The 17,499-nt window shown below is 50.8% G+C and overlaps 1 protein-coding gene across 2 annotated transcripts in view; it reads right to left on the bottom strand.

Annotated features, from left to right (window-relative positions):
* LOC140384428 (deformed epidermal autoregulatory factor 1 homolog) overlaps positions 1-16,689 on the bottom strand; it is a 201,151-nt gene extending 184,462 nt beyond the window's left edge. For both annotated transcript variants that reach the window (XM_072466115.1, XM_072466116.1), the window contains exons 1-2: positions 16,510-16,689; positions 7,233-7,327 (exon numbers count right to left, since the gene is read on the bottom strand). In XM_072466115.1, coding sequence (XP_072322216.1) covers positions 7,233-7,327; positions 16,510-16,627 — 213 coding nt within the window. In that variant the 5' untranslated portion in view covers positions 16,628-16,689. The remainder of the gene's footprint in view (positions 1-7,232; positions 7,328-16,509) is intronic.
* Positions 16,690-17,499: the final 810 nt, after the last annotated feature.

Here is a 17,499-nt window from a genome sequence, read left to right as displayed (position 1 = left end):
GATCTGAAAATACTGGCCAAAATCCTAGCCAAACGACTGGGGGACTGCGTACCAGAGGTGGTGGCAAAAGACCAGATGGGCTTTGTCAAGGGTAGGCAGCTAACATCGAACATCAGGCGCCGCTGGACGTGATAATGACCCCAACCAAGGAGAGAATACCAGAGGTGATCATCTCCCTGGATGCAGAAAAGGCTTTCGACAGAGTCGAATGGAAGTACCTCATAGAGGTACTGGAGCAGTTCAGGCTGGAACGGGGTTCACCGCCTGGGTGAAACTCCTGTACAGTGCTCCCATGGCAAGCTCCAAGTATTTCCATCTGCACAGAGGCACAAGGCAGGAATGCCCTCCCAAACCTGCAATATTACCATTGGGCAGCATCAGTGGTAAGAGTAAAGGAATGGATAATGGAACCGGAGGCCGAATGGGTAAGAATGGAGGAGGACTCCTGCACGGGGTTGTCCCTCGGGCCCTGGCCACGGCAGCTCTCCCATCCCACCGACTACACACTCAACAAGCTACACTCCAGTCGTGGAACCAACTACAACAAAACCTCAGTCTAACCCAGATATCCTTTAAGGCCCCCATCTGCAACAACCACAGGTGCACACCAGCCAAAACAGACACCACTCCAAAAGGTAGAGACAGGACAGGGGAACGTCGACAGTTAGGGACTTCTATACAGACAACAGACTGACAACACTAGAGGAACTGACAGAGGGGTTCCAACTGACTGGGGGAAACAAATTAAGATATATGCAAGTCAAAAACACCTTACGTATGGAAACAAAGACATACCCACGACCACCGCAACAATCGCTATTAGAGGACCGACTGGACGTGGACATTCTAGGGAGAGGAAACTGCGGGGACCTGTATGGGCGACTACTGGGAAGGGCTCGCTCACCACTGGACAAGACAAGGGCAAATGGGAGGACTTGGGGTTTGAAATAGGATGGGGACTCTGGAGCAAAGCATTGCACAGGGTCAACTCCACCTCCACTTGCGGAGGGAGGGAGGGAACAAACAATCAACAGAACCCAACCATATCTAACACAAAACAGTACACCATGCCACGCCAACAGGACCAGGTTGGAAGACCCAACGAGCAAAGAAGGCATGCCAGGTAACAGGAAGAGGAGGGGGATCAGGAGAGAAGGGGGAAGTGAAGAGCAGGGGACCTAGCCAAAACTAGGCACTTGCTGAGAAATATAAATTGTAACTGATGTGTATAGTGAGTGGTAACCGATGTATATGGTTTCTGTGTGTGTTCACATTCATCTCTGCTTTGTATAAAAAGAAAAACCCAAGTACAAATATTTTTTTAAAGACATCATGACTGAGAATTACGGCTCTGCGGTGCAGGTCATTCGAGCTCACTTCGAAGGACAGCAGGGTACGTTTAGAAGAGCGGTGAAGGTGCACAAGAGGGTTCTTGCACTCAAAAGAGCACTGCCACTGGTTAGGGGCTGCCTTTGTGTCATCAAACTCCTGCTGCATGATGTGTTTATCCTGATGGGTTTGAGAGATGGGGGCCGGGCTGGGTGTCACCCTGAGCCCAGTTCCTGGCGAGAAATGGGTGACAGGTTCCCAATTGAGTTTGAGAATTGGCTGCCATGCTTTGGTAAATCTGATTTGGAGGCTGGAAGCATCAGATTCTGCAGCACAATGTATCCTGTCGTTGAGGACAGGGCCCACCGATCACTGGTCCTATATCGTCCTATTCTTGCTTCTCACCGTGAAGGATTGAAGGTGGCCGAGCGGGTCGAATCATTCTTCCTTAGGCTGTGGACCTCCTGGGTGACTCGTGCTTTGATGATCGGAATCATCAAGAGATCCTGAAGAGTGCTCGTTGATCCTGCCTTATTCCTTTGTCTTGTTGTGTGACATGGAAGATAGCTTTATCCTGTAATTTACCCTGCAGTTCCTCTATAATCCTGAACGTTAATTCCTGTTGATTATGCTGCTGACTTTTTATTGCTGTCTTATTTCCCTGTAGTGTGAAATGTGAGCATGATGGCTTGTGTCGTTGATTACCCTGTTCGAGCAAAATCACTTTGAGTCAATTCTAGGAAGTGTGATTTGTGCACAGTTTTACTCCTTTTGGTTATTGTTTTATAATCCTTGTGGTTGGGGAGAGTAATCCGATTCAGGTTTTTCTTTTGGATTTATATTTTTTGTTTATGTTCTCCAAATTAAGAAAAGTGGGCGCAATTCTCCACTCCCACGCCGGTTGGGAGAATCGCCTGGGCCGCCAAAATTTCCGGGGACGCCGGTCCGACGCCCTCCCGCGATTCTCCCAAGCGGTGGGAACGGCCCGGTCGAGTTTCGCGGGCCGGAGAATCGCCGAAGACACCGAAAATGGCGATTCTGATGGGCCGAGCGGCCAGGCCAAAACGGCGGGTTCCCCCCGGCGCCGTCCACACCTGGTCGCTGCAGTCGTGAGCGGTGCATGAACGCTGGGGGGGCGGCCTGCAGGGGGGCAAGGGGGGATCCTGCACCGGGCTTTACCTGAAATGTGGGGTGGCCTGCGATCGGTGCCCACCGATCATCGGGCCGTCCTCTCTGAAGGATGACCTCCTGCCTTCCGCGGCCCCGCAAGATCCGTCTGCCATCTTCTTGCGGGGCGGACTTAGAGAGGACCGCAACCACGCATGCGCAGGTTGGCGCCGGCCAACCCGCGCATGTGCGGATGATGCCCGTTATGCGACAAGGCCTGGAGCGTGTAGATGACGCGGCCCCGATCCTGGCCCATTGTCAGGGCTTGAATCGGTCGGGACCGGGGCCGTTTCACACCATCGTGAACCTCGACGGCGTTCACGACGGCGCGGCCACTTCGGCGCGGGAGTGGAGAATCCCGCCCAGTGTCTTTATCTTTCTTTGGCCTGGGAAGGGTTTGCACCCTGGGGAGGACCGGGTTCCTTCTGTCTCCCCCTTTAGGTCGAGTTTTTCCCTTTCTTCACTTGGGTTTCTCTCAGTGTTACTCTCCTGAACTATTATGGTGGTTGGGTTGTTGAGAAGAGAGGTTGCTCTGGGTATCCTTTCTGCGACGGTGCTCACCTTGAGCTAGGCTGGGTGTCCCTAACTTTATTTCTTTTTTCTTCCCTTTGTCCAGGTGAGCATTATGTGGTTCTTATCCTGATTGGGTCCGGTGGTTTGGGAGGGGGTTTCTATGGTTGTGCTGGGGAGGAAGGCATCGAAATTCCCTCCCAAAGTTTTAAAACTCACCTGTGCAATACACCTACTGGCTCAGGCAGAGGAAAACCAATTAACTGGGTTTAAACCCCTTCAGATCTTTGATGTGTAATGCTTTCATTCGTATCAATATGAAATTGATTTAACTCTGTAAACTTGCCATAGTCCCAGATGCCCATAGGGTGCTTTCCCCTTTGAAGGGGAGAGCTGACTGGTGGTGATTTAACCTGAGGATCACCACACCTCAGGCGAGCGGCAGGGTTGAGAAGGAGGGCCTTCAAAAATAACCTCACCTGCTAAGGGAATTGAACCCGTGCTGCTGGCCTCGCTCTTCATCACGAACCAACTGTCTAGCCAACTGAGTTAAACCATCCCAGCTACTATGCTGTGATTGACAGCTTCCTCACTGGGTCAGCTGTCTGGATTGTTCAATCTCATATGCCTTCGTGCTTGAGTGGATTTCAAGTAGTCAGCTGTGAAAGTAACTGCAATATTTGGAAACATCTAGTTATGAATTACAGCTCTTGGACCACATCAAAGACAGTTAAGTGCTCTCACTTCTTTTTCGCTGCAGAGGTGGGGTCTCTGGGTGGGATCTCTGTAACAGGGCAAGGTCGCTGCTGGGGCTCTCTCTTGTGGGGGTCTCTCTTGTGGGGGGGGGATTTTTGTGAGAAGACTTTTGTGGACAGGGTCTGGTGGTGGTGGAGTGGGCAGGATTTACATTGTGTGTGTGTGTGTGGGGGGGGGGGGGGGAAAGAGAGACTTCCGATTAACTTAGGGGGCAACTCCCTTGAATAGTTACCCCTAGCCCACCTTCTCAGGGTCACGCTAGGAAATACCTGCACCAATTCTCACCCACATGAATCCCAGCCCAGAAGATCAGAGATTCACTCAGGCTTGGAAAGTCCATTTCCTAGCCCATTAAGAGGATGCAAATGGACCAATTTAATACACTGGCACGAACCTCGATGCCACCGCCAGCCGGTGGCCAGAGCATCAGAAAGGGATCGGCACCGCCGACAACTGGATTCTCCGCTGCATCAGGAACTCCACTACTGGTGGAGGGCAGTGGAGAAACTAGCCAAATATATGTAATTCTAGACTGAAAACTCCATGTAATCTCTAAACTGTAGGGCGCGATTCTCCGAGGCCGCGCCGGTTGGGAGAATCACCGGCCGCGCCATTATATCGTGCGACGCCGGTGCAACGCCGTCCTGCCATTCTCCCAACCAGCGAGAACGGCCCCGTCGAGTTCTGCGCCGCACCAGCCGGAGAATCGCCTGAGACACTCACAATGGCGATTCTCCGGTACCCCCGTTATTCTCCGGCCCAGATGGGCCAAGCGGCCGCTCCGACACGACAGGTTCCCGACGGCGACGGCCACACCTGGTCGCAGCCGGCGGGAACGCTGGGCGGGTGGCCTTTGGGGAGGGAGGGGGGTCCCTTAACGGGGGGGGGGGGGGCCTCCGATGGGGTCTGGCCCGCGATCGGGGCCCACCGATCGGCTGCCCGACCTCTCTAAAGGAGGACCTCCTTTTCTCCGCCGCCCCGCAAGATCCATCCGCCATATTCTTGCGGGGCGGCCTCGGTTGGGATGGCAACTGCGCATGCGCGGGTGACTTCATTTCCGCAACTCCGGCCGCGTCATTTACGCGGCGCCACTTTTTACGCGGCGCCAAGGCCCAGCGCGCGTAAAATACACTACCCCGCTCCTAGCCCCCCGGGGGCAGGAGAATAGGGGGCTGGGAGTGGGCTCCGACGCCGGAGTGAAACACTCCGGTTTTCACTCCAGCATCGGGACTTTGTCTCCCTTTGGGAGAATCGCGCCCGTAATCTCCATATAATTTCTAGTCTACTAACTCTTTGCAATTGCTAAACTATTATTTCTACACATAATTTAGGTTTTAGTCCCCATTTAATTTCCAGACTAAATTTCAGGAAAGTATTTTCTAAAATTTCTCGGGTATAATCTCTAATCCCAGCATCTAACAGTCATAAAGTGGAAATAGGAGAAAAGACAGAAATTCTGAGTCTGACAGCATGCTGCTGAGAATATTGATGCTTCATAGACAGCCCCTCAGTGCGTCAGTCCAGAGTCTGGGTGGAAAAGCTGAACACTGATGCTCTCTAGTGGTGCTTTTGCTGCATTACAGTGGAACAATTAAGTAATGCCTATCGATGAAACATTCAGCATCAGTATAAGGCATTCACGAGTCAGAACAAAGCTCCCTCTGCTTTTCCCAGGGGTTCCTAACTGCACCCGGAGTACTTTTTCCTGCTCTCACATCAGATATCTTGACCTCTTGGATATTCCCCAGTTCAGAGAACCTTAGCAAAGAGGACATTGGTGGCTGATGTTATGCATATGTGGTAGCTACTTGTGAGATGCTGTAGGTGTCTGCAGCAGAGCCCTAGAAGGATCCAGCTGCATAAAGGTTGAGGGCCATGGAACATTGATGGCATTTGGCAGGACATGAACACTGAATGTTCGAGGCTCGAGGTCAGCCTCCAGCATACCACAGATCTCGAGGATTCAAAGCCTTCGTCTACACTGCATTTTAGTCATCTCAAAAAATGCTGAACCTGTTTCAGTAGACCCTTCGCTCAGGATAATATCTCACCTTTTTGCTGCTCTCTCTTGAGGGCTCTGCCATCTCATTCCCAGATACCCAGCTCTAGCTGCACAATGCGGCTTTTTCCCTATATGCTGCATCTGAGAATATCCTGTGCCCATTCTTTTGTTTTGAACAACACACTTCTCACCCAACGAGATTGGCAGTCTGTAATGTTGCCCACTTGGCTGATGCTGCAAGGAATGATGGACAGGACCCCACCCAGATGTGTCCTTCCTCTTTTCCATCCACCCCACCCTTGCCTTCCCTGAAGTCAGTGAGCAGCCTTTATCTCAGAGACAACTACAGCTTTTAATGTGCTAATTTACATAGCTTTACTTAAGACTTTGAAACCTTTACCTCGGGCCTTCAGAGTTACTCACATCTTCAACACCAAATTGTGGAACTGACCCTGTAAGTTGAGGGCATTTTGGGAGTGAAAATCACAACTTCCTGTTCCCTCCTATCTTGTTAAGGGGCCTGGCTGATTTGTAACTGCCGTGTGTGTGCTTTATGTCACACAGGTGAAAATCGACAACCCTGATATTGGGGGCAAGATCCAATAATGCCACCGGATAATGGGGGAGGCAATGGCACAGTGATATTGTCACTGGACTAGTATTCCAGAGACCCAGAATAATGCTCTGGGGACCCAGATTCAAATCCCAACATGACAGATGATGAAATTTGAATTGAATAAAAATCTGGAACATCGAAATCTGGAAGTCCAGATTAGGTGCATTGGTCATGCTAAATTTCCGCTAGTGTCCAAAAGGGTAGGTGGGGATACTGGGTTATGGGGAAAGGATGGGGGCATGGGAGCTCTTTCAGAGGGTCGGTGCAGACTCGATGGGCCAAATGGCCTCCTTCTGCACTGCAGTGATTCTATGGTTCTATTCTAATGATGACCATGAAAACATTGTCTATTGTTGTAAAAACCCACCTGGCTCACGAATGTCCTTTAGGGAAGGAAATCTGCTGTCCTTACCTGTCTGGCCTACATGTGACTCACAGCAATGTAGTTGACTCTTAAATACCCCCTCAAGGGCAATTGAGGATGGGCGATAAATGCTGGCCCAGCCAGCGACACCCACATCCCGTAAAATAATTTTTAAAAACCATCCAGATCCGGATTCTGCCCAGTATTTTCATACCTCCATGGAGTCTCTCTGACTCCATGAAAATCTAGCCCTTATCTCCAGAGTGGGACTCGAACCCAAGATCTGACTCGGAGGTGAATGCACTGCCCACTAAGCCATGGCTAACAATGATAGAAATCTAATTGTCAGAAATAGAATCACTGCTGCGAATACTGTACCGACACAGCAAACATAACTGAGATTATCACCATGATCAGTGCAAAATAAGGTTAAATGATAAAGAAAACGGGATGTACGAGCCAATGTGTGAATAAATGAAACCACTTACCAGCACGTGTTCTGATATAGAAGCGTTTGCAACAGATGTTGTAAAAACATTGTCTGCAGGTCCAGTAATATTCCCCACAGTCACTGTCGTCACTTCTGGAAACCAGAAACCAGCAGAACAAAAAACTATTAACTGTGTTTCATCATTAAAAATAATGAGCTTACTTCTTCCATGCATCAGTGTTACAATCAGGCAGTCCAAATCTGTGCGGCTGCACAGTCTCAGGTTTAAAATGCTAGGATTTTGTTTGTTTCTGGCCACACTGCCAGGTCAATGTAAAGTGGAATACTGATCCCATGACCTCCCTAGAAATATTGAAATATTTCCAGAAGCCGAGCTAGCCTGCCCTCCTCCTCCCAGAATACTGACACATTCCCAAACCCTCCGTCCCCAACCCAAGGAACACTGTCAAAATTCCTGGGACCACCCTGAAACAATTGACGTAAACTCGGGGCACCACCCCAGTGGAACTGACACTTTCCTGGGGGGGAGCACACCATTCTCCCACCTTGCCCAGAATACATACACAATCTCGGGATGTCTCCCCTCCACCCCGAATGCTGACACACTCCAAGGGCCCCCTGGGAATTGGGAATACTAACAAACTCCTGAGATCTCCTCCCAGGGATAGACACCCCCACAGAAATACTGCTGAGTTTCCACCACATGCTCCTCCTCCTCCTCCCCCCCCCCCCCCCCCCCCCCGCCCTCTGCCCACAACCCCTGGGAATGCTGACACTCATGCCTCTACGCAACAATGCTAACACACTCCTAGGACCTCTCTTCTCAAGAATACTGCCATATTCCCTGGGAAAGCTGACACCCATCTGGTACCACCATGGGTATGCAGTGTCTTAAAACCAAAGACCTTCTCTGCTGCTAATCTATACCTGTACCAGCCACGTGAAAGCCAAATCTGTATTAACTTTTAATTTATAAAACAAACATAGTTTTAGAGCTCTACTGCATAGAAAAGGCCCTATGGCCCATCGTGTAGGCACTGGTAAAAAACAACCGAATTATTCTAATCCCATTTTCCACCACTTGGCCCATAGCCTTGTAGAGGTGATATTCCCCACACAACAATTAAACACAACACTTTCCCACATCCCTCCTCCACGCAATTTTTAACAATTCATCCTTTGGATGTGAGCACCGCTGACAAGGGCAGTGTGTAAAATTATAAGAGTATAAAAGTGGGAAGTGATGTTGTAAACTGTAAAGGGCAGTGAGAGTGCATCTGGTGTACTCCGCACTGTTTTGGTCCCTTTACTTGAGAGGTTCAGAGGTGGTTCAGAGAAGGTACACTAGATTGATTCCAGGGATGGAGGATTTGTCTTATGAAGCGAGATTGAGCAGTTTAGCCGATAACTCGCTGGAGTTTATAAGAATGAGAGATCTAATTGCAATATATAAGATGCTAAATGGGATTGACAGGGTCGATGTAGAGCAGACATTTCCCTTTGTTGGACATTCCAGAATGAGAGGCCCTAGGTTTAGGCTAAGGGGTGACAGATTTCACTCCAGATGTCACAAATCTGTGGAATTTTCTACCCCAGAGGGCAGTGGCCACCAGAACTATAAACAAATTTAAGGCGAGAGATAGGTTTTTAATTAGTAACAGGATGAAGGATCATGGAAGATGGCGATGAGGCCGAGGTTAGATCAGCCATGATTGTATCAAATGAAGGAGCTGGCTCAAGGGGCTGAATTGCCTCTCATAGTTCTTATTTATTGTCAATCCCTACCTTGCCCTTGAGAAAGTGACGGTGAACCGCCTTCTTGAACCACTGCAGATAATTGTAAACATTTCAGCCTTGTCTTTTGGACTTGTGCTGATTTCCACCAGCATGGCAATGTGTTGTTTGTGGAGTCTCCTCCTGTTAGTTGCTTCATTGCCCATCACCATGTGAATGTGAACACGGCAGCACTGCAGAGTTCTCAATCTGATCCAGTGGTAATGGGATCGCATTGTTGTGTCTGTTGCATGCTGCTTCCACAGTTTAGCATGCATATTGTCCTGTGCTGTAGCTTCGCCAGCTTAGCAACTCACTGTCAGGTCTGTCTAGTGCAGCTCCTAGCATGCTCTCCTCATTGAACCAGGGTTGGTTCCCTGGCTTGGTAACAATAGAATGGGGGATATGCTGGGCCATGAGGTTGCAGATTGTGTTTGAATAGACTCATAGTCATAGAGTCATACCATACAGAAGAGGCCCACCAAGTTGGCACCAACAAAACTACACTAAATCTACACTAATGCCACTTCCCAGCTCCTGGCCCAGAGCCTTGAACTTAATGACATTTCAAGTGCTCATCCAAGTACTTTTTAAAAGATTGTGAGGTTTCCTGCCTTAACTACCCTCCCAGGCGGTGCATTCCAGACTCCCACCACCCTCTGGTGAAAAAGAATTTTCCTCAAATCCCCTTGAAACCTCCGGCCACCAGTTTTCGGCCTGTCCCGCCAGCGTAAATTACACAAGGTTCTTATCGGTGGGACCTGGCTCTGCGGGCGGCCTGCGGAGTCCTCGGGGGGGGATCTGGCCCCAGGGGGTGGGGCCCAAGGTGGCCTGGCCCCCGATCGGGGCCCACCAATCTGCGGGCGGGCCTGTGCCATGGGGGTACTCTTTCCCTCCGCGCCGGCCATTGTAAAGCTCCGCCATGGCCGGTGCGGAGAAGAAATCCCCTGCGCATGCGCTGGGATCACGCTTGACCCTCCTGGCGCTCCCACGCATGCGCCAACTCGCACCGGCTGGCGGAGGCCCTTCGGCGCCGGTTGGCGCGGCGCCAACCTCCTGAAGGTTCGGAGGATTCCGCACCTTCCGGGCGGCCCGATACCAGAGTGGTTCACGCCATTCCTCAGCGCCGGATACCGGAGAATCCCGGCCTTTGTTATTGACCCTTCAACTTAGGGGAACAGAGGCTTCATATCCACTGTGTCCATGCCCCTCCTAATCCTATACACCTCAATCAGGTCCCCCTTCAGCTTTCTCTGCTCTAAAGAAATCAACCTAAGTCTATCCAGCCTCTCTTCATGGCTAAAATGCTCCATCCCAGGCAACATCCTGGTGAGTTTCCTCTGCACCATCTCCAGTGCAATCATATCCTTCCTGTAGTGAGGCGACCAGAATTGCACACAATACTCTAGCTGTGGCCTAAGCAAAGTCCTATATAGCTCCAACATAACTTCCCTGCGCTTATAATCTATGCCACGACAGATAAAAGGCAAGCACCCCATATGGCTTCACTACTAATCTCGAGATTTAGGGTAATGTGCTGGGCCATCAGGTTCAAATTCAGGTTGACCCTGATTAATCAAGGCATTGCTCTGGGGAATTAACCATTTTATTTTGTGAAAAAGGCACATTGTGCGCATATGTTCTTTCTGTCTGCAAAGGACAGGGGCATGTATATTGATATATAGCTTAAGCGAGCCACAATGCATGTTGTTGAATTTAAACAAAGCTTTGTTTAAATTGTCAGTTAACTGTCAGTTATTAGTTCATTGGTGCATTCTCCATGGCAATTAGAGGCAGGACAGTGGCTCAGTGGTTAGCAGTGCTGCCTCACAGCACCAGAGACCCAGGTTCAATTCTGGTCTTAGATGACTGTGCGGAGTTTACACATTCACCCCATGTCTGCGTGGGTTTCCTCCCACAGTCCAAAGATGTGCGGGATAGGTGGGGTTATGGGGATAGGGCGAGGGAGTGGGCCTAGCTAGGGTGCTTTTCGGAGGGTTGGTGCAGACTTCACGGACTAAATGGCCTCCTTCTGTACTGTAAGGATTCTATGATTCAAACCTCTACCAATCAGTTAACTTGCCAACCAGGAAACAGTGACAGAATGGCGATATATTTTCAAGTCAGGATGGAGGGGAACTTCCATGAGAAGGTTTTCCCATGTTTTTGCTGCCCTCATCCTTCTAGATGGTAGTGATCATGGGTTTGGCAATACATTTTCAAGTCAGGATGGAGGGGAATTTCCATGAGAAGGTTTTCCCATGTTTTTGCTGCCCTCATCCTTCTAGATGGTAGTGATCATGGGTTTGGAATGTACTGTCTAAGGAGTCTTGGTGAGTTCCAATAGTGCAACTTATAAGTAGTACACATTGCTGCCGCTGTTCGTCAGTGGTGGAGGGAGTAAGTGTATGTGGAAGGGCAGCCAATAAAGCAGGTTTTGTCCTTCAGCTGCTCTTGGAGCTGCACTTATGATGGCCAGTGGAGAGGTCAACAGGCTTTGGGGAGTCAGGAGTTACTCGCCGCAGGAATCCGAACCTCTGACCTGCTCTTGGAGCCACCGTATTCTTTTGGCTCATTTAGTTCAGTTTCTGGTCAATGACCACCCTGAGGATGTTGATAGTGGGTAATGTGGCAATGTTAATGCCATTGAATGTCATGGGGTGATGGCTAGATTCTCTCTTTTTCTATATGATCATTGCCTGGCACTTACTTGTGTGGCACAAACGTTGCTACTTGTCAGCCCAAGCCTGGATATTGTCCAGGTTTTGCTGTATTTGGACATGGACTGCTTCAGTATCTGAGGAGTCGTGAATGGTGCTGACCATTGCCCAATCATCAGCAACCATCCCCACTTCTGGCCTTCTGATGGCAGGAAGATCACTGGTGAAGCAGCTGAAGATAGTTGGACCTAGAACACTCCCCGGAGGAGCTCCTGCAGTGGTGTCCTAGAACCAGGTTGGTTGACCTCCAAAAAATACAACTATCTTTCTTTGTGCTAGGTATGACTCCAACCAGTGGAGTGCTTTTATCCCAATTCCCATTAACTCTAGTTTTGCTAGGGCCCCTTGATATCACAATAGGTTAAATGTTGCCTTGATGTCAAGGGTAGTCACTCGCACCTCACCACTTGAGTTCCGTTCTTTTGTCCATGTGTGAAACTCAGACCCTGGTAGAACCTAAACTGAGCGTTAGTGAGCAGGTTATTGCTAAGCAAGTGCTGCTTGATAGCACTGTTGATGACCCGCACATCACTTTGCTGATGATTGTAAGTAGATGATGGGGTGCTAATTGGCTGGGTTGAATTTGTCCTGGTTTTTGTGTACAGGTCATATCTGAATAGTTTTCCATGAGTCAAGGTAGATGCCAGTGTTGGAGCTGTATGGAAAAACTTGGCCAGGGGTGCAGCTAGTTCTGGAGCACAAGTCTTCAGTACCAGGACCCATAATCTTTACAGTATCCAGTGCTTTCAACCTTTATCAATATCACATGGACTAAATCTAATTGGCTGAAGACTGATATCTGTGATGTTGGGACCTCTGGAGAAGGCTGAGATGGATCATCCACTCGGCACCTCCCAAGGCTAACACCAAATTAGCACAATACGAATGTCTTTCTGAAAGTAAACCTACTGTCCTTACCTTATCTAGGCAATGTGTCACAGCAAACATGCTTGGTTCATCGTCCCTCACTGAAGTGATCACGCCTAGTGAGAAAACCCTTCCACTTTAACTTACTTCTGCTCATATTCTCACAGTTTACTGTTAAGCTGTCTGTCTCAGAAGAATTTTCCTTCTCCAAATTTATTAGCTTTCCAAAAATATTTGGAGTTTACTTGCTCGGCTGTCAGCACTTTCACCTGAGGTAGGATATGCATCAAACATAACACTATGGAGTGAAACCTGGAACCCAGGCTAAAGGTTTGCAGCACTGGTCCCAAGGCTCGTACAGTGGTCCTATTTCTCCTCTGTACATCCAATACCCCCTTACATTGCCCCACAAACACTGTCCTTCCACTGGATGTCCTTTCAATTCTGTACACTTGGACCCTGGTTTCCCCCTTACCCCAATGACACCATGTCCCCCAACCCCGGAATACGCCTCAGCCCAGTCACCCCTCACCACATGCCCATCCACATTTACCAATCATCTCCTGTACTGTACTTCCTGACAACACCCACACTTTAATCCACTCATTCATCCCCAAACATATTAAAGCCCCATGGGCAAATCACCACCAACCCCTTATCCCACCCCCTCCAAATTCTCCCCATCCCTTTCCCTCCCTCAACACTTTCCCTCCCCTCACTTCCCACAGAATCTCTCCCACCCCTTCCTCTCCACCAAAATCTACTCCCTACTCCTTTTCAAAACATACCCCACCACTTCCCCCCAAAATCTCCCCCCCACTCCTTCTCCTTCCCCAAAATCTCCCCCTACCCTTCTCCATTCCCCAAATCTCCCCGCCCCTTCTCCTTCCCCAAAATCTCCCCCACTCTTTCTCCTTCCCCCAAATCTCCCCCCACCCTTCTCCTTACCCCCAAATCTCCCCCACCCCTTTTCCATCCCCCAAATCTTTCCCCACTCTTCTCCTGCTCCAAATTCTTCCCAAACCCTTCTCCATCACCAAAATTACCCCCGCCCCTTCTCCTTCCCACTCCCTCAAATCTACCCCCACCCTTCTCCTTACCCCCAAATCTCCCCCTGCCCTTCTCCTCCTCCAAATTCTTCCCAAACCTCTATCCTCCACAATAATCTTTGCTCACTCCTTCCCCAGAATCTCACCCTCCACCTTCCACTAGACCCCCAAATTCTACACACTATAGCCCTCACATTTTCCAGAGCCCCCACCTAGTCAGTCCTTAACCCCCACCAAATCTCATCCTCCCCCAAAGTCCTCTCCCACCCTTTCCTCCAAAAAACATTCCCCAAAAGGTTGCCCCCAACATACCTCCTCCAGCTCATCCACAAAAATCTCCCCACACTTTCCCCTTCCCCAAATCTTCTCCACCCTCTCCCCAACCTCAAAGAAATCTCCCCAACCTTCCCCTACCAAAAGTCTCCCCACCCCTAAACTCCCCTAATTTTGCCCACAGCCTCTCACCTCCCTTAATCTTCACACCTACCCCCTTATCTTCCCTTCACCCCAAATCCTTCCCGCACGGTGACACAGTGGTTAGCACTGCCTGCCTTACGGTGCCAGGTATCCGGGTTTAATTCCAACTTCGGGTGACTGACTATGTGGAGTTTGCACTTTCACCCCGTCTTCGTGGGTTTCCTTTGGGTGCTCCGGTTTCCTCCCACAATCCAAAGATGTGTAGGTTAGGTGGACTGGCCATGCTAAATTGCCCCTTATGTGTCCAGGAATGTGCAGGTGGTATTGGGATAGGGTGGGGAAGTGCGCTCGGTGGAGTGCTGTGTCAGAGGGTTGGTGCAAACTTGATGGACCGAATGGCCTCCTGCTGTAGGGATTCTATGATCCCCTTACCCCCCACAATCCCCCATCCGCTTAATCTTCCCACCAGACCGATTTACCACCCCAATCTCCCTCCACCCCACCTTAGCCCCACACCCTTTCCCCCTTAATCTCCTCACTCCCCTAAATCTTCCCCAACCTCTTTCCCCCTAATCTTCCCACCAAACCCTATCTTCCCCCACCTATTCACCTCCCCTCCCACCACCTTACCTCTCCTAATCTTCCCCCCAATCTCCCTCTACCTTCCTAATGTTCCCCCACACCCCCTAAATTGCCCCCATCCCTTTACCCACTCATCTTCCCCCCATTCCCTTACCTCCCCTAACCTTCGCTCCCGCCCCCATACCTCCCACTAGAGCCCCAATCTCCCCGACCCTTTACTCCCCATATCTTCCCCCAACCCCTTCCACCCTAATATCCCCACCATACCCTTATCTTTCCCCACCCCCTCACCTCCCACCACCTTACCTCTCCTAATCTTCCCCCAATTTCTACCTCCCTCACCCCCAATCTCACTTCACCTCCCTAATCATCCCCCACCCCTTAATCTTTCCCATATCTCTTCATCCCCTAATCTCCCCCCCACTCCCTTACCTCCCCTAGTCATCGCTCCCACCCCCATACCTCCCTCTCATGCCCCAATCTCCCCGACACTTTCCTCCCCATATCTTCCCCACTCCCTTACACCCTAAACTTCGCACCATACCCTCTTAGCTTCCCCACCCCCCTACCTCCAATCTTCCCCCAATCTCGCTCTACCTCCCTAATCTTTCCCCACCCCGTAATCTCCCCACATCCCAATATTCCCCATATCCCTTTACCCCTAATCTTCTCCCCCACTCCCTTACCTCCCCTAATCTTTGCTCCCACACCGCCCTCAAGCCCCAATCTCCCCCAACTTTTACTCCCCATATCTTCCTGCCATACCCTCTTATCTTCCCCCACCCTCTCACCTCCCCTTCCACCCCCTCCCCTCCCACCCCCTCCCCCACCCCTACCCGCTCCCCTCCCTCCACCCACTCCCCTCCCTCCACCCACTCCCCTCCCCCACCCGCTCCCCTTCCCCCACCCGCTCCCCTTCCCCCACCCGCTCCCCTTCCCCCACCCGCTCCCCTTCCCCCACCCGCTCCCCTCCCCTTCTACCACCCCCTCACCTCCCCTTCCACCACTTTACCTCTCCTAATTTTCCCCCCAATCTCCCCCTACTTGCTACCACCGCCAATCTCCCTCTACCTCCCTAATCTTCCCCCCCACCCTCTTCCCCCATATCCCAAATCTTCTCCCACCCAATACCTCCTAATCTTCCCCACCCATTTATCCCCTAAATTTGCCCCACCCTCTAATCTTGTCAGGGGCGGCACGGTGGCACAGTGGCCAGCACTGCTGCCTCACCGCTCCAGGACACGGGTTCAATTCCCGCCTCAGGTGAATGTGTGTGTGGAGTTTACACCTTCTCCCCCGTGTCTGTGTGGGTTTCCTCCGGGTGCTCCGGTTTCCTCCCAGGTTGGGTGCAGGTTAGGTGGATTGGCCATGCCAAATTGCCCTTGGTGACCAAAAAGGTTGGGTGGGGTTCCTGAGTTACGTGTTTACGTAGAGTGCTCTTTCTAAGGGCCAGTGCAGACCCGAAGGGCCGAATGGTGTCCTTCTGCACTGTAAATTCTATGATTCTCCCACTCCTTACCTTCTAATCTTCCCCATCCCCTTATCTCCTAATCTTATCTATCCCTTTACCGCTCTAATCTCTCCCTAACACTAGTTTTTTTTTACGCCGTCAATAATTTGTTTTCCTGGCGTGGCGATTCCATCACCTTTAAACACTTAATATCGGTCGGCGGTAAAATAATTCAGGTTGGATTGGGCCGAGAACGGCTGCAGCCGAAGCCCTTCGGGCCTGCTCGGCTCTACTCGGCTTTTCCTGTCACCTCCCCGAGCCTGAACGGCTGGGTGGTCGGCGATACCTCGCTTCATTTAATTTTATTTATTGTTTTATCTGCGGCAGGGCCCGGCCGGTTCCTTTTATATTTCACATGCAGCTGATGTTCCCCTCCCCCTTCCCGGCCGCACTTGCCTGCGAAGCCGCCCTCGTCCGCACTCGGCAGCTGCTCGGCGATGTCGATCTGCTCTTCCCCCATTACCGAGACCGCCGTCACTTCAGGCGACTCCATGCCGATTCCCTTCGCCTCCATCGCCTCTTCGCCGAGCGGCGATCGGCCGCTGCCGAACTCTCCCGCCGGCCCGAGTGATCCCGATCCCTCCCGCCGGCCCGAGTGATCCCGATTCCCCCCCCCACCCGCCGGCCCGAGTGACGCCGAAACCCTCCCGCCGGTCCGAGTGACGCCGAAACCCTCCCGCCGGCCCGAGTGACGCCGAAAACCTGCCGCCGGCCCGAGTGATGCCGAAACCCCTCGCCGGCCCGAGTGACGTGACCCTGGCCCGAGTGACGTCAGCCCTCCCGCCGGTCCGACTGATGCCGATCTTTGCCGAGCCAGAGAAAGAGTGAGTTCGACTCAGTGGCACAAACCCTTGGCCAAATTTATGTCCTCTCGAACTTCAATTTTGCCTCTTTAACCACGCTCAGATTTTAGTGAAAATAATTCAGCAAGAATCATTTTGCTAACTGCACTCAAAAGTGAATAAACATAAAATCAGAGGCCAAAGTATAAAAGCGAAATATGCTAGAAATCTGAAATAATACAGAAAATGTTGGAAATTCTCAACAGATCTCAGCATAGGGGCTGTTTAGCACAGGGCTAAATTGCTGGCTTTGAAAGCAGACCAAGGCAGGCCAGCAGTATGGTTCAATTCCCGTACCAGCCTCCCTGAACAGGCCAGAATGTGGTGACGAGGGGCTTTTCACAGTAACTTCATTTGAAGCCTACTTGTGACAATAAGCGATTTTCATTTCATTTCATCTGTGAGTGAAAAGTTAATGTTACAGGTGCGTGCCATTTCAATCAGACGCCACTCTGTTGTGTGAAGTTAATTTACAAGGTTGCGGTGAGTGTCCCTTTTCGGGCAACACAGGCCATGTTACTCTTACTCTGCTGTGTTGCCCTGA

Source organism: Scyliorhinus torazame, chromosome 10 (assembly GCF_047496885.1).
Source record: "Scyliorhinus torazame isolate Kashiwa2021f chromosome 10, sScyTor2.1, whole genome shotgun sequence".
Taxonomy (NCBI): domain Eukaryota; kingdom Metazoa; phylum Chordata; class Chondrichthyes; order Carcharhiniformes; family Scyliorhinidae; genus Scyliorhinus; species Scyliorhinus torazame.
This window is presented reverse-complemented; position numbering and strand designations above follow the sequence as displayed.